The sequence below is a fragment of the Pan paniscus genome, chromosome 12 (genome assembly GCF_029289425.2).
Source record: "Pan paniscus chromosome 12, NHGRI_mPanPan1-v2.0_pri, whole genome shotgun sequence".
NCBI classification, from domain to species: domain Eukaryota; kingdom Metazoa; phylum Chordata; class Mammalia; order Primates; family Hominidae; genus Pan; species Pan paniscus.
The window spans coordinates 83,999,799-84,024,147 of NC_073261.2; the positions used below are offsets into that span (position 1 = coordinate 83,999,799).

The window sequence follows — 24,349 nt, forward strand, 5'->3', positions numbered from 1 at the left end:
ACCAGCAACGTGGTGAGCAAGGGGCATGTTTCAGCCCTGTTTGTGTTACAGCTCTTTTAGCCTCATCATTCCATGGTCCCGAGTTCTTGTGCTGCAACCAGGAAGAATAAGGTATGCAGACAAGCGGAGGGTGAGCAGGAGGGTGAGCAAGATGAAGAGGAGCTTTATTGAGCACTAGAACAGCTCAGTCTACCACAGGGGGCAGCTCCTTTCTGCAGCCAGGGTGTCCCAACAAGTGTTCAGCTCCTAGCAAAGAGGAGACCCTGGGGTGGGAAGCTCCTCTTTGCAGGTAGGTTGTCCCAAAATCTCTGCAGCTCTCAGCAGAGAGGAGGCCCTGGAGTGGGTAGCTCCTCTCTGCAGCTGGTCATCCTGAGGTCTGTCCAGCTCTAGCTGAATCTGGGCTTTTATGGGCCTCTGAGGGGAGGAAGTGCACACCAATCGCTCCATTAGCGGCCATGAGTGGGCCCAGAAAAGGCACCACAAGTTCCCATTCTGGTCTGCGGGACAGGCAGCCCAGCCCCTAGCCTTCAGGCCTTATGTGGCCTGAAGGTGGGGCCTCACCGGGGACTCGCCCTCTTCCGCCCAGGAGCCTGTCTTGCCTCCCGCTGCTGTTCATGGCGCCCAGGCTGTTCCTGCCAAGAGGCTTCTGCAAGCCAGTGCTGAGCTGCCCTCAGCCCCCACTTGGCTTCCCACCCATGCTCATAGGCACCCAAAGTCCAGAGGGGGCCAAGGTGGCAGGGGGCTAGCATGTCAGCACTGCCCTGAGCGTGTGCACACCTGGCTGTCTTCACCCCAGCTTTGTTCTGAGATCGGCGTGGGCACCAACAGCAGGGAGAAGTCAGGCAGTGGGAGCAGGCATTTCCGAGCCTGCAAGGTCAGGTGGGGCTTTCTGGGCCCCCAAGAGTGTAGGGATGCCTTGGTCCACAGCCACGGTTTGGGTGGCTGCAGCTGCCCCAGAGTTGGCGGGGATGGGGTTCCTGCCTGCTGCATGGAGGCCCGGGTCTGAAGCTGCACCAGGGAGGGCAGGGCTCCTGCTTGCTCTTGGCACCTGCAAGAGCACAGGGAGGCCCGGGTCTGAAGCTGCACCAGGGAGGGCAGGGCTCCTGCTTGCTCTTGGCACCTGCAAGAGCACAGGGAGGCCCGAGTCTGAAGCTGCACCAGGGAGGGCAGGGCTCCTGCTTGCTCTTGGCACCTGCAAGAGCACAGGGAGGCCCGGGTCTGCAGCTGTGATTTGGGCAGCTGCAGCTGCCCCCCAAGCGGGGCTCCCTGGAGGAGCAGGAGGCCTGGGTCCACAGCCATGTCTTGGATGGCTGTGGCTGCACCTGGGGAGCTCCCACCCCACCAATTCAGAAGAGGTGGGGCTCCCACTTGTTGTTGGCTCCACAGGGTGTGCAGCTCTGGCCGCCCCTCCCTACTGCAGCCAGTGTGATGGCAGCAGCTGCTCCAGACAGGCTGCTGTTGCCATCACCAAGGTGGGAGGAACATTTGAGTCCAAGAGTTCGAGACCAGCCTGGGCAACATGGTAAAGCCCCCGCCTCTAAAAATATTAGCTGGGTGTGGTGGCACACGCCTGTAGTTCAAGTTACTCAGGAGGCTGAGGTGGGAGGATTGCTTGAGCTCAAGAGGTTGAAGCTGCTGTGAGCCATGAGCACCACTGCACTCCAGTCTGGGCGATGGAGTAAGACTCCGTCTCAAAAAAAAAGATCAAGCAGATAAAAACAATGATATTAATGACTTGAAAAGACAACTGACAAATGTATTCTGGTAGATTTGTATAGAAGCATGTACCCAACAAATAGAGAATATGAATTCTTATCAAGCATGATGTGAAGTGTTTTATGTTGTTTTTTTTTTTAACAGTGGACCACTCTCTGATGCAAGTTAGATAATTTTTTTTTAAAAAGCGTTGGCTACAAATATTAAAGAAATTTTATCATATAGAATGTTTCTTATCACAATGCCATAAAATTAGGAACCAACAATAAAATGAAAGCCCAGAAATCACACTATATTTGTAAACCAAAAGCCTCCTTCTTTTTTTTTTTTTTTTTTTTTTGAGAAGGAGTCTCACCCTGTCGCCCAGGCTGGAGTGCAGTGGTGCGATCTCAGCTCACTGCCACCTCTGCCTCATATGTTCAAGCAATTCTCCTGCCTCAGCCCCCCAAGTATCTGGGATTACAGGCATGTGCCACCATACCTGGCTTATTTTTTTTAATTTTTAGTAGAGACGGGGTTTCACCATATTGGTCAGGCTGGTCTCAAACTCCTGACCTTGTGATCCACCCGCCTCAGCCTCCCAAAGTGCTGGGATTACAGGCGTGAGCCACCGTGCCCAGCCTGCCTCACTTCTTAATAATGCATTAGGCCTGGTGCGGTGGCTTATGCCTGTAATCCCAGCACTTTGGGAGGCCAAGGTGGGTGGATCACCTGAGGTCAGGAGTTCAAGACCAGCCTGACCAATATGGAAAAACCTCATCTCTACTAAAAATACGAAATTAGCCAGGTGTGGTGGCACATGCCTGTAATTCTAGCTACTCCAGAGGCTGAGGCAGGAGAATTGCTTGAACCCAGGAGGCAGAGGTTGCAGTGACCCAAGATGACTTCATTGCACTCCAGACTGGGCAACAAGAGTGAAACTCCATCTTAAAAAAAAAAAATTAATGTGTTAAAAAATGACAGGGAAAGGTACCAAATATCTGGAACTGAATGACAATGAAACCCTGTAAAATACACTAGCAAAGTATCAAACATTGTGGGATGCAGATAAAGCAGTGTTGTTACTAGTAAACAACAATATTGAAAACATGTCATTTAGTGCTCAACTTAAGTCTAGAGAATGGGCTGGGCATGGTGGCTCACGCCTGTAATCCCAGCACTTTGGGAGGCTGAGGCAGGTGGATCACCTGAGGTCAGGAGTTCAAGACCAGCCTGGCCAACATGACGAAACCCTGTCTCTACTAAAAAATACAAAAATTAGGCCGGGTGCGGTGGCTCACACCTGTAATCCCAGCACTTTGGGAGGCCGAGGCGGGCAGATCACGAGGTCAGGAGATCGAGACCATCCTGGCTAACATGGTGAAACGCCGTCACTACTAAAAATAAAAAAATTAGCCAGGCTTGGTGACGGGCGCCTGTAGTCCCAGCTACTTGGGAGGCTGAGGCAGGAGGATGGCGTGAACCCGGGAGGCGGAGCTTGCAGTTAGCTGAGATTGCGCCACTGCACTCCAGCCTGGGCGACAGAGCGAGACTCTGTCTCAAAAAGAGAAAAAAAAAAATTAGCCACATGTGGTGGCAGACGCCTGTAATCTTAGCTATTCAGGAGGCTGAGGCAGGAGAATAGATTGAAACTGGGAGGCAGAGGCTGCAGTGAGCTGAGATCACGCCACTGCATTCCAGCCTGGGAAACAGAGTGAGACGCCGTCTCAAAAAAAAAAAATGCTACAGAATGAACAAAAAGCTGAACCCAATGAATGCAGAAGGGATGAAAGAATAAAGATAAAACCACAAATTGATGAAACAGAAAACAAACACAAAGGAGAAATCAACAAAACCAAAAGCAATTCATCTGCCAAAAGTGAGAAAAAGAGAGGAAGAAAAGGTAAATAATATTAGGTCAAGAGAGTGCACATAACTGCATGTATAGTAGAGATCTATAAAACGTGATTCCAGACGTATTAGATAAAGTTGATTGGAACTGGATAGTTATTTCCATCTCCTTCGAGGGCATTTGCCGAACTACAGAGATTACAAGGCTGAAAACTGCATTTCAATTAGGTTTCTAGATGAGAATCAGATTTTGCTAGTTAGCTGCAGTTGTGTGAGATTTGGTTGGAAGAAGGGAAGCAGTGGCCATAATTCTAAAACTTTGGACTGACTTTTTTTGCTGCCAAACTCAGAGTCCAGGATCCGGCTTTGGGGGTCTGGGGAGTTGTTTGTAGCAGCAGCAACAGCAGCTGGAATCAGCAGTGCCATATCTAGTTACAGCTCTTAAGAGTCAGTGGTGGTTTTAACCATGGCTTTGTGACCTTGGATTGCAATCATTGCCGTGTATACTTGAACTCAGTTGTATACACTGAGTATACTCCCTCAATGGCAGCATCTGGTTCCCTACTTTCCATTGTTTTTTTGGTGAGATGGGGTCTTCCTCTGTTGCCCAGACTGGAGTGCAGTGGCACAATCTCAGCTCACTGAAACCTCCGCCTCCCGGGCTGAAGCAATCCTCCCACTTCAGCTTCCTAAGTAGCTGGGACTAAGGTGTGTGCCACCACGCCCGGCTAATTTTTGTATTTTTAGTAGAGATGGGGTTTCGCCATGTTGCCCAGGCTGGTCTCAAACCCTTGAGCTCACACAATCTGCCTGCCTCGGCCTCCCAAAGTGCTGGGATTACAGGTGTGAGCCATCGCGCCTGGCTCCACTTTACTAATGGTGCCATACTTGGCAGCTCTTCTCGACAGCTCTAGACTGTTCTGGGAGTCATTTCTAGAGCTCACTTCTCTAGCCTTGTCAACAATTTTGTAAGCTCCCAGTTCCCTTCATTGAAACAGGGGTTCTTGTTCCTTGTATCAGGCACAACTGATGAAAAGAATACTATCAACAATTCTGTGCCAAGAAATTTGAAAACTTAGGGGAATGGATAATTTCCTAGAAAATATAAATTACCAAAATTGTCCCAACTAACACTGAAAACCAGAATAGACTAATAAAATTAACTGACTAGGTATTCAAAACTGCCTCCCAAATGCCCATGCAAAGGTTACTAGGCCTGGACTGTTTTATGGGCCGGTTTTCCCAGAAAAAAAGGTAACCTTTATATTATGCAAATTGTTCCAGAGAAAAGAAAAACAGAAACAGTTACTTAGCTTATTTTGTGAAGATAGTATAACTTTAATATCAAAACTGGATAAAGAGAGTAAAACAGAAGAAAGTTAAAGTACAATCTTAAGAACATAAATGCAGCTAGGGCCAGGGTAGCTCATGCCCGTAATCCCAGCACTTTGGGAGGCCTAGATGGGGGGATCACTTGAGGTCAGGAGTTCAAGACCAGCCTGGGCAATATAGTGAGACCTCATCTCTACAAAAAACTAAACAATTAGGCCGGGCACGGTGGCTCTCGCCTGTAATCTTAGCACTTTGGGAGGCTGAGGCAGGTAGATCACTTGAGATCAGGAGTTCAAAACCAGCCTGGCCAACGTGGTGAAACCCCGTCTCTACTAAAAATACAAAAAAAAAAAAAAGAAAAAAAAGTCACGTAGAGAGACTGAGGCAGGAGAATCACTTGAACCCAGGAGGCAGAGGTTGCAGTGAGCTGAGATTGTGCCACTGCACTCCAGCCTGGGTGACAGAGTGAGACTCTGTCTAAAAAAAAAAACAAAAAACAAAAAACAGAAAAGAAATAGCCAATTAGAACAGAAACAATAAGCCAGGTATGGTGGCTCATGCCTGTAATCCTAGAACTTTGGGAGGCCAAGGTGGGAGGAACCCTTGAGTCCAGGAGTTCGAGGCCAGCGTGGACAACATGGCGAAATCTCGTCTCCAGAAAAAAATACAAAAATTAGCCAGGTGTAGTGGTGTGTTCCTGTAGTCCCAGCTACTCGGAAGGCTGAGGTGGGAGGATCGCCTGAGCCTGGGACGGTTGAGGCTGCAGTGAGCCATGATCGTGCCACTGCACTCCAGCCTAGGTGGCAGAGTGAGACCCTGTCTCAAAAAGGAAAAGGCACATAAACAATAAGAGAGAGACCATTCACATTAACAAGACAAATAAAATACTTAGAAATAAAAGGCAAACTCCCATTTTAAAACCTATAAAAATACATTTAAAGTCACATACGAAGAACCAAATCATGTTTATGAAAGGGAAGATTCAGTAATCTCAAAATGGCGATTCTGCCCAAATTGATCTATAAATTCAATGTGATCCTAACAAAAATTCCCAATAAATTTTTTTGGTAGCCCTTTGACAAACATTTTTTACATTCATATAGAAGATGAACAGCTGTGACAATTCAAACGTAATTCTGAAAAGGAAGAATTAGTACCAGAAATCAAGGCAGCATAAGTCTAGAGTAATTTAAATGGTAGATATTGATACAGAATAAACAAATAGATCAGTGGAACAGAACAAAGAGCCCCAAAACAGAGCCCAAATATTGTGAGATCTTGTTACATGATAGATGTGCTCTGTCAGATCAGTGGGAAAGGGTGGATGTTTAATAAATGGTAATAGGAAAATTGATTTTCTATAAAAAGATAAAATCTCTATCCCATACCATACACAAAACGAATTCCAGCTGAATTAAACATCTGTGCGTGAAAAAACAAAACTTTAAAACTTTTATTTTTAGAGATGGGTTCTCACTATGTTGCCCAGGCTGGTCTTGAACTAGTGGGCTCAAGCAATCCTCCCACCTTGGCCTCCCAAAGTGCTGGGATTACTGGCATGAGCCACCACACCTGGCCCAAAACTAAAATCATTAAAAGGAAAGTATTTGTATTATTCAGAGTTCTCCAGAAAAACAGGCCAATAGGATTGATTTACTTATTTAGGGAACTGGCTCATATGATATTGGAGTCCAAAAAGCCCCACGATATGCTGTCTGCAAACTGGAGAACCTAGAAACCCAGTGGTGTAATTCAGTCTGGACCGAAGGTCTGAGAAGCAGGGGTTCTGCTGTCCAAGGGCAGGTAGATGTCCCAGCTCACAGAGAGACAGCAAATTTACCCTTCCTCTGCTTTTGTGTTCTATTCAGTTTCTCAGCAGATTAGATGATGCCCATCCACATGAATGAGGATGATCTTTACTCAGTCTGCTGATTCAGATACGAATACCTCCATAAACACCCTCAAAAATAATGTTTTACCAGCTATCTGGGTATCCCTTAGCCCAGCCATGTTGACACAGAAAATTAACCATCACAGTATTTCTCTGGTTTTTTGTTTGTTTGTTTTTTGTTTTTGTTTTTTGAGACGGATTCTCGCTGTGTCACCCAGGCTGGAGTACAGTGGCGCAAGCTTGGCTCACTGAAACCTCCACCTTCTGGGTTCAAGCAGTCGTCCTGCCTTAGCCTCCCAGGTGTCACAGTATTTCTTTTAAAATATTTTTAAAAGGAGGCTGGGCATAGTGGCTCACGTCCGTAATCCCAGCACTTTGGGAGGCAGGAGGATTGTTTGAGCCCAGGAGTTCAAGACTAGCCTGGGCAACATAGTGAGACCCTGTCACTACAAAAAATTTAAAAATATTAGTTAGGCGCAGTTGTGTGCACTTGTGGCCCCAGCTACTGAGAAGGCTGAGGTAGGAGTATCGCTTGGGCCCAGGAGGTTGAGGCTGCAGTGAGCTGTGATTGCACCGCTGCACTCCAGCCTGGGAGACAGAGCAAGAACCTGTCTCCAAAAATACATATATGTATATATATTTATATAAATATATTTTTCTCTATATAATTCATCTATTATAAATATTTCAGCTCCTTTTTCTTAGTCTATTGTCTTTTAATTTATGGACAGTGGCTTTTGTTAGAACAAGCTTTATATTTTGATATTAAATGTATTGTTTTCTTCTTTTTAAAATGTGTGTGGATGTATACACATATTATACATATATACATACCTGTATTTTCATATGTGTATATATTATATATACATATATTTTGCTGTGTGTGTATACATATAAACATGTATACACCAGAGGAAAAAAATATGTATATATAATATATATGCATACATTTATATATACATATAGACAAGTGTATAATATATAAATATACATTTTAAATATAAATATATGTATGAATATTTATATACACACATATATTTTTAAGACGAGAAAACAATACATTTAATATTAAAATATAGAGCTTATTTTGACAAAAGTCACCATTCATAAATTAAAAGACGACAGACTGAGAGAAGAGAGATGAAATATTTATAATAGATGAATTTTAGTATATTGGACAAGCATCACTGGTGAATAACCAAAAACAACTTCTTTTTTTGTTTCCAACTTCCTTTAAAAATTTCAGTGGGTTGGTTGCTGTAACAAAAATACCATAGGGAAAAAAAAAAACCCATTTTTTCCAGTGGGATAATCTTTTTTTGCTCCTGGATAAAAACTCTGGCAGGTCCAAGACTTTTCTGTTCATTCTTAGATAATAAATCTTAGAGTCACTTAGTCACAAGACATAAGCCTAGTCTCAATTTATATATTGAATTATCCATCCAAGATCTTAATAAAAACCATGAACTTAATTTACTGTCTAAATTTCTTTCCTCCTCCAACTTAGGTCTGCTTCAGGTGGGTGACAAGGAGGGGGTGTTTGGTGTTTTTCTTTAGTTCATTCTTGTGGGTTCTCTCAACTCCTCCAACTTTAAGCCTGCTGCCCAGTTTTTATCTTTCCAAGGTCCAGATGTAGGAACAGAGGGATGGCAAATGGGATAGAAAAGTCCTCTCATAACCTGGCTTTGAATTCTGAGCTTGGTAGAGTTTAAAGCATGTTTTGTTGTCTCATGGGCACTGTCATGGTCTCTTAGGAAATTCTCTTCCTAGGGACCTCCATCCTGCAGGTCCCTTGACCTTGACAGATGGGTTTTATTGTGAGTGGTTGCTTGTGTTTCCTTCCAATTGGGCTTCATCTCTAGCTTCTTTCTACTGGGTTCCCTTTGCTCCTTCAAGTGGACCTATTGGACAGGACTAAGACCACCCATGCCAGCCCTCTCCCACACTGCCCATATTTTTATTTTTTGAGACAGGGTCCCGTTCTGTTGCCCACACTTGAGTGCAGTGGTGTGATCATGGCTCACTGCAGCCGCGACCTTCCAGGCTCAAGCGATCCTCTCTTCTCAGCCTCCTGAATAGCTGGGACCACAGACACTGCACCCAGCCTGCTCACATGTTGTCCATAGAAACACTGATGCATCCTTTGTCCTGAAGAATTCAAATAGTGGAAGGTTGCTGGTACTTGAGTTTCTAAGGCAGGAGTCAGACCCTGGTCCATGGTGACCCCCAACTGTAGGGAGAGACGTATCAAGCTTCCTGAGTAGTGTCATAGAAGCCCATTCTCCCTAGGATTCCGGCAAAGGAGAAAGCAACCCTGTGCACCTAAGCTGAGAGGGGATGGGAACTGCTCACAGTGCAGCAACAAGTTTCTCTCCATCAAAATCTCTTCAGAAATTTCTGTCTCCACACTCTTACCCTTTAATTATTCTTGATCTGACTGAGGAGTCTAAGAATTATTGAACTAGTTTGTTTCTGAAATTTTCTTTGTAAATTCTGCATGTGTTTCCTGGTCAAAAGGCTAAATAAATAAATAAATAAATAAATGCTGCATGGGAGAGCCAGCCTCACTCTCACTTTGGTATTTGCTATATAACATGTCAGTAGCTCTGACCGAAGACTAGAATTGAAGCTGAAAGAGCCCTATTTTAACATCACGTTACTCAGAGGAATAGTATCTACAATAGAGAACTTCCACAAATAAAAAAGAAAAGGACAGGCCGGGCGCGGTGGCTCACGCCTGTAATCGCAGCACTTCGAGAGGCTGAGGCAGGGCAGATCACTTGAGTCCAGGAGTTCAAGACCAGCCTGGGCCGACGGGGCAAGATCCTGTCCCTATAAAAGGCACAAAAATTAGCCAGGTGTGGTGACATATGCCTATGGTCCCAGCTACTCGGAAACCTGAAGTGGGAGGATCACTTGAGCCCAGGAGGTCAAGGCTGCAGTGAGCTGTGATGCAGTCACTGCACTCCAGCCTGGGTGACAGAGTGAGACCCTGTCTCAAAAAAAAAAAAAAAAAAGAAAAGAAAAGAATAAAAAGAACAACCCAATATTAAAAAACAGGCCAGGGATGTGAACAGGCAATTCACAAAAGATGAGCCTTACAAGGCAATGAACATTGAAAAGATGCTGAGGGTGAGGCGATTCCTGCCCAGGCAGAGCTCCCAGTGGTTGAGGCACCCTTGGTCTCTCTCTTCGAGTCAGTAATGTTCACAGTGCTGACATGTCAAAAATTCCTTTTCCATTTCTCCCTGGAGTTCTGGGACCCTACTGTAAGCAAGATTTGTGAAGGTCTGTCCTCTTATCCCTGAGTTCCCAAAATGAGCCCGGCTCCTGTCCCTTGGATACGTGAGAACATTTCCCCTTGCCTCTCGCATCTTTGTGTGCATGTTCACAGCTTGTTGACATCTTGTGAATCCCATCACTTGCAGAGTAAAAGGAATGAACCTTCTACTGTTGCAAGTTGTATTTGCTCCTGGGCCGTTTCAGAATTAATAACAAAAGATTGGTTTCTGTTGGAAGACGGTGTATTTACTCTGGAAGGTTACAATGCTTATCAAAGCCATTCTGAGTCTTCCATAATGCGTGTGTCTCAAAACTCACCTGCTTAGATTTTTCATGGGATTCCCAGGGCTCTTCTTGGGACACTGTCATCTTACCTCTGGCCAGAGGAAGAGACTGGATGCTCAGAAGTTGAGCAAAACAAGGGCCACCAAAATGATGGAAGCAACCATGGCAAAAAGCACTGATCTCAGGGTCCAATTCTCAAGTATTATTCTTTCTTCTTGATTTTATTTTATTTTATTTATTTATTTATTTATTTATTTATTTATTTATTTATTTATTTTTGAGACAGAGTCTCGCTCTGTCACCCAAGCTGGAGTGCAGTGGCGCGATCTCGGCTCACTGCAAGCTCCGCCTCCTGGGATCACGCCATTCTTCCGCCTCAGCCTTCCGAGTAGCTGGAAATACAGGCGCCCGCCACCATGCCCGGCTAATTTTTTGTATTTCTAGTAGAGACAGGGTTTCACTGTGTTAGCCAGGATGGTCTCGATCTCCTGACCTCGTGCTCTGCCCGCCTCGGCCTCCCAAAATGCTGGGATTACAGGCGTGAGCCACCGTGCCCAGCCCGTCTTCTTGATTTTAAAGACAATGTCTGCCTGTTAGAGTTGTGAGAATTAAGTGGCTAGCTACATATGAGAGTGAACAGACTCTAAAAGGGCCATACAAATGCCAGATTTTCTCATGCATAACACACACATGTCTTCTTAAAAACACATTCTTATTTTTCAGCATTATTAAGTGAACTCAGACTCATGAAAGATAATTTTGAAAATACAAGCAAGTAGAAAGAAGAGGAAAACACCCAGTCCCATTCTTCAAAGCAACCACAGAGCATTGTAATGTACCTCCTCCCAGTCAGTATCCCATGCAAAGGCTTGAACATAAGATGTGTGTCACCTTTATACCTAATATCACAATACTTTCTTACATTATTTCAGTCCTTATAAGCCTGTTTTTTCTTTTCATTTAATTTTTGAATATGTAAACCATAATTCCAAAGTTGAAACTATAATATATAATAGGCATATGTATAGGTAAGCTTCAATCTCTTTCCTCTGTCAGTCTCTTTCTCCTCCTGTAAGTAATCGTGCTTATTTGTCTATGGTGTGTCTTTCAGGTACTTACATATATTTCCCCTTCCTTCCCACATGAAAAGTAACATATACTATACTATACCTTGCTTTTTTCTGCCAGTATATCCTAGAAACCATCCCATTTCCGTGATTAGAGTTTTTTCTCATTGCTTTTTTTTTCTCTTTTTTTTTAAGATAGAGTTTTGCTCCTGTTGCCCAGGCTAGAGTGCAATGGTGCGATCTTGGCTCGCTGCAGCCTCCATCTCCTGGTTTAAGCGATTTTCCTGCCTCAGCCTCCTGAGTAGCTGGAATTACAGGTGTCTGCCACCACGCCTGGCTAAGTTTTGTATTTTTAGTAGAGACAGGGTTTCGCCATGTTGGCCAAGCTGGTCTCAAAATGCTGACCCACTTTGGCCTCCCAAAGTGCTGGGATTACAGGTGTGAGCCACCGTGCCCAGCCTCTCATTGCTTTTTATGGCCACCCATTACTCCATTGTGTGGCTTTATTTTAGTTTATTCAACTAGTTCCCTAAACAACTAACATTCTTTTAATTTTTTTTACTATAACAAATCATGCCCCAATGAGTGACTTGTGTAAACATAATTTTTAGTGGTTACAGCATGTGCCTGACCTCGCCTACCCATCCATCAGTTTTCAAAGCAATTTCCTGAAACTCCATCCTTGGCTTTGAATTCTCACTGCCAAGCTCTGAACCATGCTCTGTGACCCCCAACTTCAATCTGTCCTGCCCTGAACTTGAAGTTTGGGCGTGAACTTTCCAGGATTAGAATCTTGACTTTCCCAGGGGTCTTGAACTGGTTCTCCCCAGCTCTCACTGGCCCTTGTGGACTCAGGTAGAAATGACTGCAGGAGCCACCAAACTGCCCTCTTCTTGCCTACTTTTCTTCTGGTGGAATTTGGAGAAGTTCCGTCATAGTTTATTTTGTCATTCCCTGACTGTTTTTGGTTGGTTGGACTTTTTATTATGAAAAGGAAAAACTAGAAAAGAAAAAACAGAAGAAATAGGACAATGAAATCCCAATACTTCCCCACACCTAGATTTAAAAATTCTTAACATTTTGGCATATCTGATGCATCTATTTTTCCTGAGATTTTTAGAAAAATGGACAAAATTTTAAAGAAATTTATGGACATTAGATGCTTCACGTATAAATACAGATGGTCCCTGGCTTATATGGTTCAACTTAATGATTTTTTTGAATTTGCAATGATGCAAAACTGATATACATGCAGTAGAAACTATACTTGGAGTACCCATATCACTATTCCATTTTTACTTTCAGTATGGTATTTGATAAATTACATGAGACATTCAATACTTTATTATAAAATAGGCTTTGTATAAGATGGTTTTGCCCAACTGTTGGCTAATGCAAGTGTTCTGAGCATGTTTAAAGTAGGCTAAGCTAAGCTGTGACGTTCTGTGAGTCAGGGGTATTAAGTGCATATATTTTTTTTTTGAAACAAGGTTTTGCTCAACATGTTGCCCAGGCTGGAGTGCAGTGGCTTGATCACAGCTCACTTCAGCCTCAACCTCCTGGGCTCAAGTGTCCCACCTCAGCTTCCCAAGTAGCTGGGACTACAGGTGTGTGCCACCACACCTGGCTAATTTTAAAATTTTTTATAAAGATGGGGCCTTGCTGTGTTGCTCAGGCTGGTCTTGAACTCCTGGCCTCAAAGAATCCTCCAACCTCAGTCTCCCAAGTATTGGGGTTACAGGCGTGAGCCAACATGGCTGGCTTAAATGTATTTTCAATTTACAACATTTTCAATTTATGATGGGTTTACTGAAACGTAATCCTGTTTTAAGTCAAGGAGCACCAGTGCTTATGCATACAATCCAATAAATAAGGACATTGTCCAACACAGACATCATTATTACATCTACCAAAGTAAACAATACAGTAAAACTGCACACCTGTAGTTCCAGCTCCTCCTGCGCACCTGTAGTCCCAAAGTGCTGGGATTACAGGTGTGAGCCACCGCGCCTGGCCCCAACTCCTTCTTAAACAGCCTTTCCACCAGTCTTCCTGTTTCTGGCTCCCCACTCACTGCTACTACCCAATCCTGGCCTTTGTGAGTGTGCTGTAAAAGGGAGTGCTGTGTGTTTTTTTTCCACCTGCTGGGTTATCACTCAACTTTCTTGGAACTGCCTAAATCATGGACCACTTCTCCATGTGCTTTCCAGTTTCCAGAACATTGCTGTTGTCTCCTCTCCAGTTCATTGTTTGTCCCCATGGGCTTGTATTCTTTATAAATCTATAACCGATGAATTAGAGGAGTTGGAGAGGGGGCAGGAGTAAATACCTGTATTCAGTCCACCAGCTTCAGTTATTCTTTGATTTAGAAAAATGCTTTGGTTGCTCTGATGAGCATTTTGGTTGAGAAAGATTTGTCCCAGCCATCGCAGGGCCCCTTGGCATTCAGATACAGGTGAGGGCAGTGTCAAGAGGAAGCTGAATTGCTCAGTACTACACCAAGGAGAATTTGGAGTTTCTGGAGTGGTCTGAGACTAGAAAGTGTGAACCCCAGATATCTGAGACAGGTCTCAATTAATTTAGAAAGTTTATCTTGCCAAGGTTGAGGACATGTGCCGGTGACAGGAGGTCGTGACAACATGTGCCAAAGGTGGTCAGAGTACAGCTTGGTTTTATACATTTTAGGGAGACATGAGACATCAATCATCATATGTAAGATGAATGTTGGTTCAGTTTGGAAAGGCGGGACAACTCAAATCAGGGAGGGGCTTCCAGGTCATAGGTAGATAAGGGTTAGCCTCTCCAACGGAGGCAGTCACATATGCATTTATCTCAGTGAGCAGTGGGCTGACTTTGAATAGAATGGGAGCAGTTCCCAGCTTGACTTTTCCCTTTAGCTTAGTGATTTGAGGACCCCAAGATTTATTTTCCTTTCACAGAAAAAAAGAGGAAGATGTGAGAAGGGTTTAGGTGTAACAAGGGTCTAGAGAAGACCTGAGCTAAGTAATACAGGTAAGTTAGAACAGAAGGAGAGAATGGTAGCTGATGAAAACTCCCCTGTGGGAGGGAATGGCTGAGGAGCTTTGGAAAAGAGAAGCCTGATATCCACCCTTAGGCTGTTTGCTGTGCTGTGGTGTCGGCAGACTGTGTCTCCCTATGTCTACTCTTCCCTGCCTTTTTAGCAGTTTTTGTTGGGCCCCTTATCACTTGGAATAAAGAGCTTCCAAGCTTCCCCTGCAGCATGTCATGGTCATGTGACCCAGTTCTGGTCAATAAAATTTAAGAAGTGTGATCAAGTTCTGGGCAATAAATGTAAGCAGAAGTGTTATGTCAGAATCCCAGGAAGACTAATTAAAGGGAGTTTATGGCCTGGCATAGTGGCTCACACCTGTAATCCCAGCACTTTGGGAGGCTGAGACAGGTGGATCACCTGAGGTCAGGAGTTCAAGACCAGTCTGGCCAACATGATGAAATCCCATCTCTACTAAAAGTACAAAAATTAGTTGGGCATGGTGTCGGGCACCTGTAATCTCAGCTACTTGGGAGGCTGAGGCAGGAGAATTGCTTGAACCTGGGAGGTGGAGGTTGCAGTGAGCTGAGATTGCACCATTGCACTCCAGCCTGGGTGACAGACCGAGACTCTGTCTCGAGAAAAAAAAAAGGGGGAAGTTTACTCAGTCAAAATAACCTCTTTTGGCCCATCTGCCTTTCCTCCTTCTTCTAGACTGCAATTTGGATGCAATGACTGGAGCTCCAGCACTTACCTTGTGTTATGAGGTAATCTTGAAGAAGCAACAGAAAGATAGGAGTCTAAGTCTAACAGTACTATGAAGCTGCTGTACCAGCTCTGAACTTCTTATGTTTGGACAGTTTGTTTGTTTGTTTTTGAGACAGAGTCTCACTCTATTGCTCAGGCTGGAGTGCAGTGGTGCAATCTCAGCTCACTGTAACCTCTGCCTCCTGGGTTTAATCAGTTCTCCTGCCTCAGCCTCCAGAATAGCTGGGATTACAGGTGCCCGCCACCACGCCCGGCTCATTTTTGTATTTTTAGTAGAGACAGGGTTTCACCATGTTGGCCAGGCTGGTCTCAAACTCCTGACCTCAAGTGATCTGCCCACCATGGCCTCTCAAATTTCTGGGATTACAGGCCTGAACCACCATGCCTGGGCATTTTTTTTTTTTTTTTAATGTAAGAGATAAATAAAATTCTTTGTTTTTTTTGTTTTCCTGTTTTATCATAATAATCACTTATTGCATGTCAAGTACTGTTTTAAATGCTTGGATTATGTACTAAGTTAATTCTCTTACTACCAACTCTATGAAGCAGGTACTATTATTATCCCTATTTTACAGATAAGAAATGAGGCACAGAGAGATTAGCTATTTTGCCCAAAGTTAATTAATTTGGGCTTAATATAATAACAATTTGTGTTTGTAAACTTTGTGCTAGACTGACTGACTTAAACTGCATCAACATAGCTGAACCCAATCCTAACTGATACGGCTGTGAAATCAACCCAATACTCCCATAGACAGTTTTGTTTTGTTTTGATACACATAGAAATTGACGCTTCTGGTCTTAAAGCTTGAAACTCACATTGTTGTATCTGAGTTCTTTCCTCAGGAAAGGATCCCCAGGCCTCTCAAAAGTATCAAAGAACTGAAGCTTACTAGATCATTGCGTCCAGACGATGAGATGCCAGGACCCTCATTCATCGAGATTACTTCCTTACCCCTCCTGAGTTCCTATTTTCCCATATATATTTACATTTTTTCCCCGCTTTATAAAGCCCTAATTTTAGTCAGTCAGGGAGATGGATTTGAGACCGAGCTCCCATCTCTTTGGCTGTAGCACCCAACTAAAGCCTTCTCTTTGGCCATAATTGTTGTCTCAGTGATTGGCTTTCTATGCTGGCAGCAGTAGGACCTAGACTGAACCCTGGTGTTTCAGTAACAGTTGTGCACTACCACCCCTGAATCTGCTACCACCACAGTGTTGTATTAGAGAATCAGCAGGTGGGGGACACCCTTCCTCCCCTGGCATTACCCACTCCCTGACACCCAGGATGTGAAGGAAGGAGATCCCAAAGTTTCAGGTTGTAACTAGTAGTGCAACAAGCAAAGGGCCAAGGAGAAGCAGAGACTAGAGGAAGGGACCAGGTGACCTGGCAGGGCAGGGAGATGTGGGCTGCAGCATGGACTAAGAGCAGACGGGAGACAAACTCCCTTTCCCTGAATGCATTAGAGGAAGGTGGCAGGGAGAGCCTCTTGAGTTCATGCCTATAAGGCATTTCTGACATTTAGCATCATTTTCTTAGGCATAGGCTTTGGTACATCTTGACTTTATTTGAATTGAACTGATGAAATAATTATTTAGCGAATTTCAGATGCTCTAATTGTTATGAATAAAGAGATCCCTTAGATTTTGCTGTATCTTTGGTAGGAAAAATAGGGGGCCAAATTTTAAGATACTGATATGAGTGCCTGGCACCGTAAAAACATCTTTATTGATGGAATTCATCAAAGACAAGAGATATAAAATGTTTAAAAGAGAGACAAGTGTATGCTAGACATCTACTCTTGATTAATGAGAAGGCTGGGAAGGACAGCTTTCTCAGGAAGCTGTAGAGAGAAATTTGGTCTGTTTCTGTTGCCACTTTGTTTCAATCCTTGGTCCCCAAACTGGCTGTAAATAAGCCAATCTTAAGGATGCTGTTGCAAGCTAGAAGGTGCTGGAAGCAGAGTTTGAGCTCATGCTAGTAAGCTGTGAGTTATGGGTGTTGAACCAGGTAGGTCACTTTGCCCTGGGTCTTTAGGCAACCATTAGGGGCTTGTCTTCTGGTCATAGAAGTGAGGACAATGTGGAGCGCTCCATGAGGAGGAGATGGCTTGCTGGGGGATTTCAATAGCACCATGTTAGAAATGTTCTTCTGCTCTAATTTCCCCTCATTCTTAATAAAGACACAAGACATAATGAGGCAAATGGGCCCTGTATTTGGAATGCAAATCTGGCCTGCAGAGCCACATCCTGGCAGAGCTGTCTGGGAGGAAAATAGTCACAGCAGCGCTCTCCAGAAGAGTCCTTCCTGAAGATTCCCCAGCTGAACCTGGGAGCTCAGCCTACAGCACTTTCTTCCGGAATGAGAGTTGGTGACTCTGGGGGAAATCCTAAGGCAAAACTGGACTGCCCAGAGAAACAAATAGGTGTCCCCAATGAACCTTGCTGAAAAGAGTCCAAATTGGACTCTCAGAGAAAATGAGGGGAAATGAAAATATAAGTGAATCAATCATGGTTTCAGACAGATTTGGAGCTAGGAAGATAACAGTCTGTGAATGCTGGTGGGAGAGCTGTTCTAATAGCTCACTGAATATTTGTTAAGTTTTCGAGTCATCTAAGAGAAACAGGCCTCTCTAAGGAAAGAACAAAGACTTTTTCAGTTTGACGGTTCTGAGAAAGGTGAGGAATAAGTCCACATGATCAAAATGGCCTTATTCAGAGGAGTCTGATAAACAACACAGCAGCCTTGTTTCCCTGGGTTTTAAAATTTTTGTCTTCCTCCTGATCATTCACGTATATCATTTCTCATTCCTTCGTTCACTTTTGCCCCTGGGGATTGGGTCATGCAGCAATCAGGAATACATCCAGGAACAAAATATTAAAGGCACCATCCTTGTTCTGCATTAGAGAGTGAACATTGTAGAGCTACGGAAAATGAAGCCAATCTTTCACCCAGGATGGCTCAGAATAGATCATTCCCTGGGCTCTGCATCCACCATTCATAAATGAATCCAGAGCTTTTCTAAAGGAGCTTAAAAGATTTTATTCCTAATCCATTTTTTTTCTTAGAGCTTTGGAAATATGGCTCTGTAATTTAATGATTACAGGAGATGAGCAAAAGAATGAACTAAATAAGATAGCATCAGCTTGCTTTGTAATGAAGGGCCAAATTTTCCAAATATAGAGCAAAATCCAATTTTGGTGCTGTTGTTTATAAATGTTTCCTGCATGACATTCACATGGGAGATGCAGTAGGAACACACATATGTCCTTTCCCACATAGAGAGCCTTCCCCTTGGCTCTTTACAAAGTTAGGGTGGGGGCAGTAAGCCACCATGGTCAATTTGTCTAAATCTCTGGCACTGCCCTATACAACAGTAAACTTTGCTGATGAAACAAATATAGGCAGAAACAAGACATACCCCAAAGCAATGACTAACCACTAGTTAGCATCACAGACAGCAAGCCCCCAAAGCACCAGGGACTTTCTTGCAGTTGATAACAAATAAGATTTAAAAAGTGATGCCACACAAAATATGGTGTGGTGTCCTGGACTGGATACTGGAACAGTAAAAGAACCTTAGTGGAAAAAACTGGTGAAATGTGAGTAAAGTCTGCAGTTTAGTTAATTATGACATACCAATTTAAATTTCTTAGTTTTGACAAATGCACAATGGTCAGGTAATATATCAACATTAGGATAAACTGGGTGAGGTGTTTTCAGAAACTCCTCATGCTATAATTACAACTTTTCTGTAGATACAAATATATTCCAAAATAAAAAGTTTATTCTTGAAAAAGTGAAGTCACATTTTTATTTGTTACTACTGGGAGCATAAATGGGTACAAATGTTCTGACACTGCTCATTAAAATCTTTAGAAATGTATGTGCCCACTGACCCATCATTTCATTCCCAGGAAATAGTCAAGGGCCTTTCTTTCAGCACTCTGAGTAAAGTTGGTAAGAAACCAGAAGTCCAAATTTAGGGACCATAGGAACAATAGTATAGCCATGCCAGAGAATTTACAAAGTTACTAACAGCGATGTTGGGGAAATGTTTGATGATGTGGAAAGACTATGATCATACACTGTTAAGTGATAAAAGCAGGTTACAAAGTAATCTACATGGGGCCGGCAAGGTGGCTCATGACTATAATCCTAGCACTTTGGGAGGCTGAAGGGGGAGGATCACTTGAGGTCAGGGGTTTGAGACCAGCCTGGCCAACATGGTGAAACCCTGTCTCTACTAAAAATATAAAAATTAGCTGGGTGTGGTGGCAGATGCCTGTAATCCCAGCTACTCGGGAGGCTGAGACAGGAGAATCGTGTGAACCTGGGAGATAGGGGTTACAGTAAGCCGAGATCCTGCCACTGCATTCCAGCCTGGGTGACAGGGCGAGACTCCCTCTCAAATAAAATACAAACAAAAACCAAAACAAAGTAATCTACGTAGTATGATCTCATTCAAAAAAAAATTATGTGCTTAGAAGAAGGAGACAAGATATACCAAGGTATAAATAGTGGTTTTCTCTAGGCGGGTGAGACTATTAGGTGCCATAGACTGAATTGTGCCCCCTACCTCCAAATTCATATGTTGAACCCCTAACTCCCGGTGTGACTGTATTTGAGGATAGGGCTCTTAGGAAGTAATTAAGGTTAAATGCAATCATAGGGTTCTACTCTAATAGGACTGGTGGCCTTACAAGAAGAGACAAGAAGAAAGCTGTCTCTGTGCACACACACCAAGGAAAAGCCATGTGAGCACACAGCGAAAAGGCAGCCGAGCCCACAAGCCAGGAAGAGAGCCCTGCACCCCAGAACTCAACTGTGAGAACATACATTCCTGTTGTTTAAGCCACCAGTCTGTGGTATTTTATGGCAGCCCAAGCTAAGACAGTGAGTATGTGCATTTTCTTGTTTTTGCTCTCTGTTATTTTCTGTAGTGAATATCAATTGCTTTATTATTTAAAGAACAATAAATGTGAAACATTTATTCTTAGGGCTCACTTCATTATCGACAGAAAGGAACACAGCTCTCTGGGTCTCTTTCGGGAATAGTATTGAGTGGGAACGGTGAGATCACCCAAAGATCATTTCCTCGCGGTGTCCACCTGCTGTCAGGCTCCTTATGCCAGGTGCTCAGGGAGGGCGCATGGACCCCCACATCCCTGGCATTGCCAATAATTTCTAGCTGAGCTTGCACAGTGATTTAGAGTTTAAAACACACATCTGTATATGTTAACTTAGTTGACTGCCACAAGCAGTAAGCAAGGCAGGCACGAGCAAGGCTTAGGGAGGTTAGGTGGCTTGCCCAATGTCACATGGCTAGTGGCAGTGGACCCAGGTCCAGGAACTGGGCTTCTTGGCTCCAAGAACAGTGCCCGACTCTGCTACCAGTTACTGCCTGTCTAGTTCTTTCTTTTGCATCAGTCCTGGTTAATCTTGTGAGTAAGATTTGGAGAGCAGTCTCAGTCCTCCAGAGTCCCACTCCAGGTATAAATTTCATATTGGAAATAGAAAGGTGTTACATTCTCCTACTTCCTTGCCAACCATGAGCTATTTCTGGGCCATGTGTTTTCCAGTACCCCAGAGGGTGTGCAGGCTATAATAGAGGCTCCAGCAGCCAGCCTTGATTTATTCCTGTGCATCCACCTGGTGGCAAGGTGAAGCCTGGATGCTGGGCCCCAGAAAGAAGGTGGTGCTTGTGACAATGGCTTTGCTGCAAAAGCTAGAATCTGTCAATGTTGAAATCCAGCTTCAGACTTATCTATTTATGAATTTGTTCTGCATTGACAAGTATGAGCTTGGATAAACATCTTTAAATCCTCTTAGGGATTTTGCTGTTTTTGCATTAGCGAATAAGAACTGTTGCAGACATCGGCACTCTTTGCTAGATTTCTTAGTGTTCTAGGAGTTAAGTAAAATTTAAGGTGACTGAGTGGAAGAACTGGGAAGAGTTTGTATTGGCATGAGGATTGCTACTGCTCTCTTTGACTATGGAACTTAAAAATAATATTTACATATAAGGTAGAAAAATAAAGAGTATTGTTGGCCGGACGCGGTGGCTCACGCCTGTAATCATAGCACTTTGGGAGGCCGAGACGGGTGGATCACCTGAAGTCAGGAGTTCAAGACCAGCCTGAAAAACATGGCGAAACCCCATCTCTACTAAAAATACAAAAATTAGCCATGCATGGTGGCGAGCGCCTGTAATCCCAGCTACTCCGGAGGCTGAGGCTGGAGAATCACTTGAACTCAGGAGGTTGAGGTTGCTGTGAGCCAAGATTGCGCCATTGCACTCCAGACTGGGCGACAAGAGCAAAACTCCATCTCAAAAAAAAAAAAAGTATTGTAATATGTGCACTCAACAGATGTATGTCAGTGCTCAAACTGTGCAAGGCATCGTGCTAAACTTGAAGACATGCAAAGCTGAAGACCAAAATAACACCTGCTGTTAAGGCAAGTACTGTCCACTAGGGGAGATAGACATGCACACACATTATCATTACCCAAAGAGGGTGGAAATGTGGAGGATTCTTTTAATTGTTATAATCTCTAGGGGCCATCTCTGGCATTTGACCAGAGGAGAACTGACCTGGTGTCACAAAGCGGGGCAGTGTGATCAGAATCAGGACCGACCCAGATGTACAAACCCTCAGCCCCAATTCCCTTGAACTTCAACTCCATAGAAGAGAGTGCTGGAGGCTGGGCTGGCACCTCTTCCTCTCTACTTCACCCCTTACATCTGGAAGGCAAGAAGGCCCACAGCAAGAATGGGAGGGAGGCTTCTGTCAGAGGAAGAGAAGTGATCTGATAGAGGCCTTCCCTACTCCATAACTTCCAATCACTGCCTGATGAGGCAGAGTCAGGGCCAGACTCTTCAACATGGTCTCCAAGACCCTCCCTAAGTGGCCCAGCCTGTGGACATCAAGGATCAAGGAGCCCATCTCTCCTTGATCCTTTCCACCATCCTTGCTGACTTTCCTTCTTGGAAGACCAGAATATGCTGCCCCCAAATTTGAAGGATTGATGAGCTGAAGATAAGAAGAAGCAGATGCAGGAAAGCTCTCTGCCCTTCCTGTATTTGCCTAAAAGCATGACACAGATTTACAGGGACAAAAGGTTTCCTGGACCCCTCTTCTTCTTTTTTTTTTTTTTTTTTTTTTTTTTTTGTTTTTTGAGACCAAGTTTCGCTCTTGTTGCCCAGGCTGGAGTTCAATTGTGCAATCTCGACTCACTGCAACCTCCGCCTCCCAGGTTCAAGTGATTCTCCTGCCTCAGCCTCCCTAGTAGCTGGGATTACAGGCACCTGCCATCACACCTGGCTAATTTTTGTATATTTAGTAGAGACGGGGTTTCACCATGTTGACCAGGCTGGTCTTGAGCGTCTGACCTCAGGTGATCCACCCACCTCGGCCTCCCAAAGTGCTGGGATTACAGGCGTGAGCCACCACGCCCGGCCCCGGCTCCCTCTTCTACTAGGGAGGACAAAGTTTAACTGCTGAAGACAACTTTGGACCCTTATCGGCATGGAGATGGTACCAGAAGAATCTACATTAACAAGCCTTGGTAATTTGCCTTATCTGCATGTATTTGCTGCCCCCCAGCGTGCTCCCCCTAGAGACCCAAAGTCCTTTTCTCTTGTCTTGTCACTTATCTAAAAATTTACTGTTCTTTGTTGAGAATAAGCTGGAATTCAAGGCTGCCTCTTTGAGAACTCTCATTGCCCGGGTGTCTCCCATGCATATGTGAACTCTACATGTTAATAAGCTTCTGTTCGTTTTTCTCTTGTGAATCTGTCTTTTGTTACAGGGGTCTAATGGGGGTTATTCTTTCCTGACACCTTGAAACCCTCCTGCATTTTGCTGACACTGTGACTTCCTGCATCATGTTCTCGTGTCACCTTCTTTCTCCTGAAATCTTAGGCATCATAGTCCAGCTCAGATGCTTCTGCCTCCCTCTTTCCACAGTCCCTGCCTTTGGAAGGGCTCCCTCTGCTGCTCCCAGTGCTTGGCTCGGCCTGCTGTCACAGCAGGTTGGTGGTGGCCTCCCATCAGTCTCTGAGGCTGTGTGTTCCTTGAGGGTAAGGACTTGGTCTTCCATCGGCATCTCAAAGGCAGCGCTGGCAACATTCATTTTGGCATTTTTAGGGCCAGCCTCAGCCTTGCACATCCTCAGTGATGATAAATTTTTTATTTCTTCACTGGGATTGCACTTTCTCTCTGTCACTGTTTGACGCTTAGTAACTGGCCAACAAATCTTTGTTGAATTGATTTGAGGAAGGCATGAAGTAAGACTAGCACTGGGGAGAGGCACTTGTTCCCCAGTTATTTACCAGACGTAGTAGAAGCCTGAGGTTTTAAATGACAACTGGCAGCCCAGCTGATGGCCTGTGTGTCCCAGCTTCCTTGCAGCAGCAACAGCCTTGCTGACGACCACAATCCAGAAACTGGCAAGGCTGGCACCTTGCAGAGCTGGGGGAAGGCAGGTGGGCAGGAGAGGGAAAAGGAGGCTTGGAGAGGCACCCAGCTGCTGTATATTTGGAAGGGAAGTGAGCATTTCAGCTTGAATGTTACAGTGTACTTCTCTTTGAACATTTCCTCTCACAAAGCCAGTAATAGAATCATTAATGATGTTTTTTAAATGTAGACAATCCATTCACCTGAGCAATTGTGAGGTTTAATGACCAGTAAGCTGATGGCTTAGGAGGCTGCTCTAATAACTTTATTTTTGCAAAATGAAAGAAAACTGCCCCAAAGAACTAGGTAGTTTTTAGAGAACTGCACAGTAAATTCAGTCACACCAGGACTGGAGATCCAATGGACTCCCAGTTAAAGTAAACCCACACAGCTGCTCCAGTCTGGAGAGCTAAAAGTTGTTGTTCATATATTCGAGCGCTAAGAAGTGCTGCAGTGTGCATTGTGCCAAATTCTCAGGCCTTTGCCCTTCACCGGGGCTGTCCCCAGAGAGTCCCTGAGGAGGAAAGGGGCTAGGAGGATGGCTTACTGACCTGCAGTGGAACACTGTGTGTGGTCCTTACACCCAGGTGTCAGGCCTGCAAACACTCGGGTGGCTTTTCCATCTGTGTGGAAGCATTGTCCATTCACAGCCCTAAGACCCCTTAGACCACTAGCACGGCCAGTCGGGGATTCTGGGTTTATGAAACC

General features: G+C 44.4%; 1 protein-coding gene across 3 annotated transcripts in view; it reads left to right on the plus strand.

Annotated features, from left to right (window-relative positions):
* KCNG3 (potassium voltage-gated channel modifier subfamily G member 3) overlaps window positions 1-20,075 on the plus strand; it is a 105,476-nt gene extending 85,401 nt beyond the window's left edge. For 2 of the 3 annotated variants that reach the window (XM_057301318.2, XM_063594986.1), the window contains exon 4: window positions 19,871-20,075. In XM_057301318.2, the coding sequence (XP_057157301.1) occupies window positions 19,871-20,074 (204 nt within the window). In that variant the 3' untranslated portion in view covers window position 20,075. The remainder of the gene's footprint in view (window positions 1-19,870) is intronic. The other variant, XR_010109300.1, reaches the window with a different exon arrangement.
* Window positions 20,076-24,349: the final 4,274 nt, after the last annotated feature.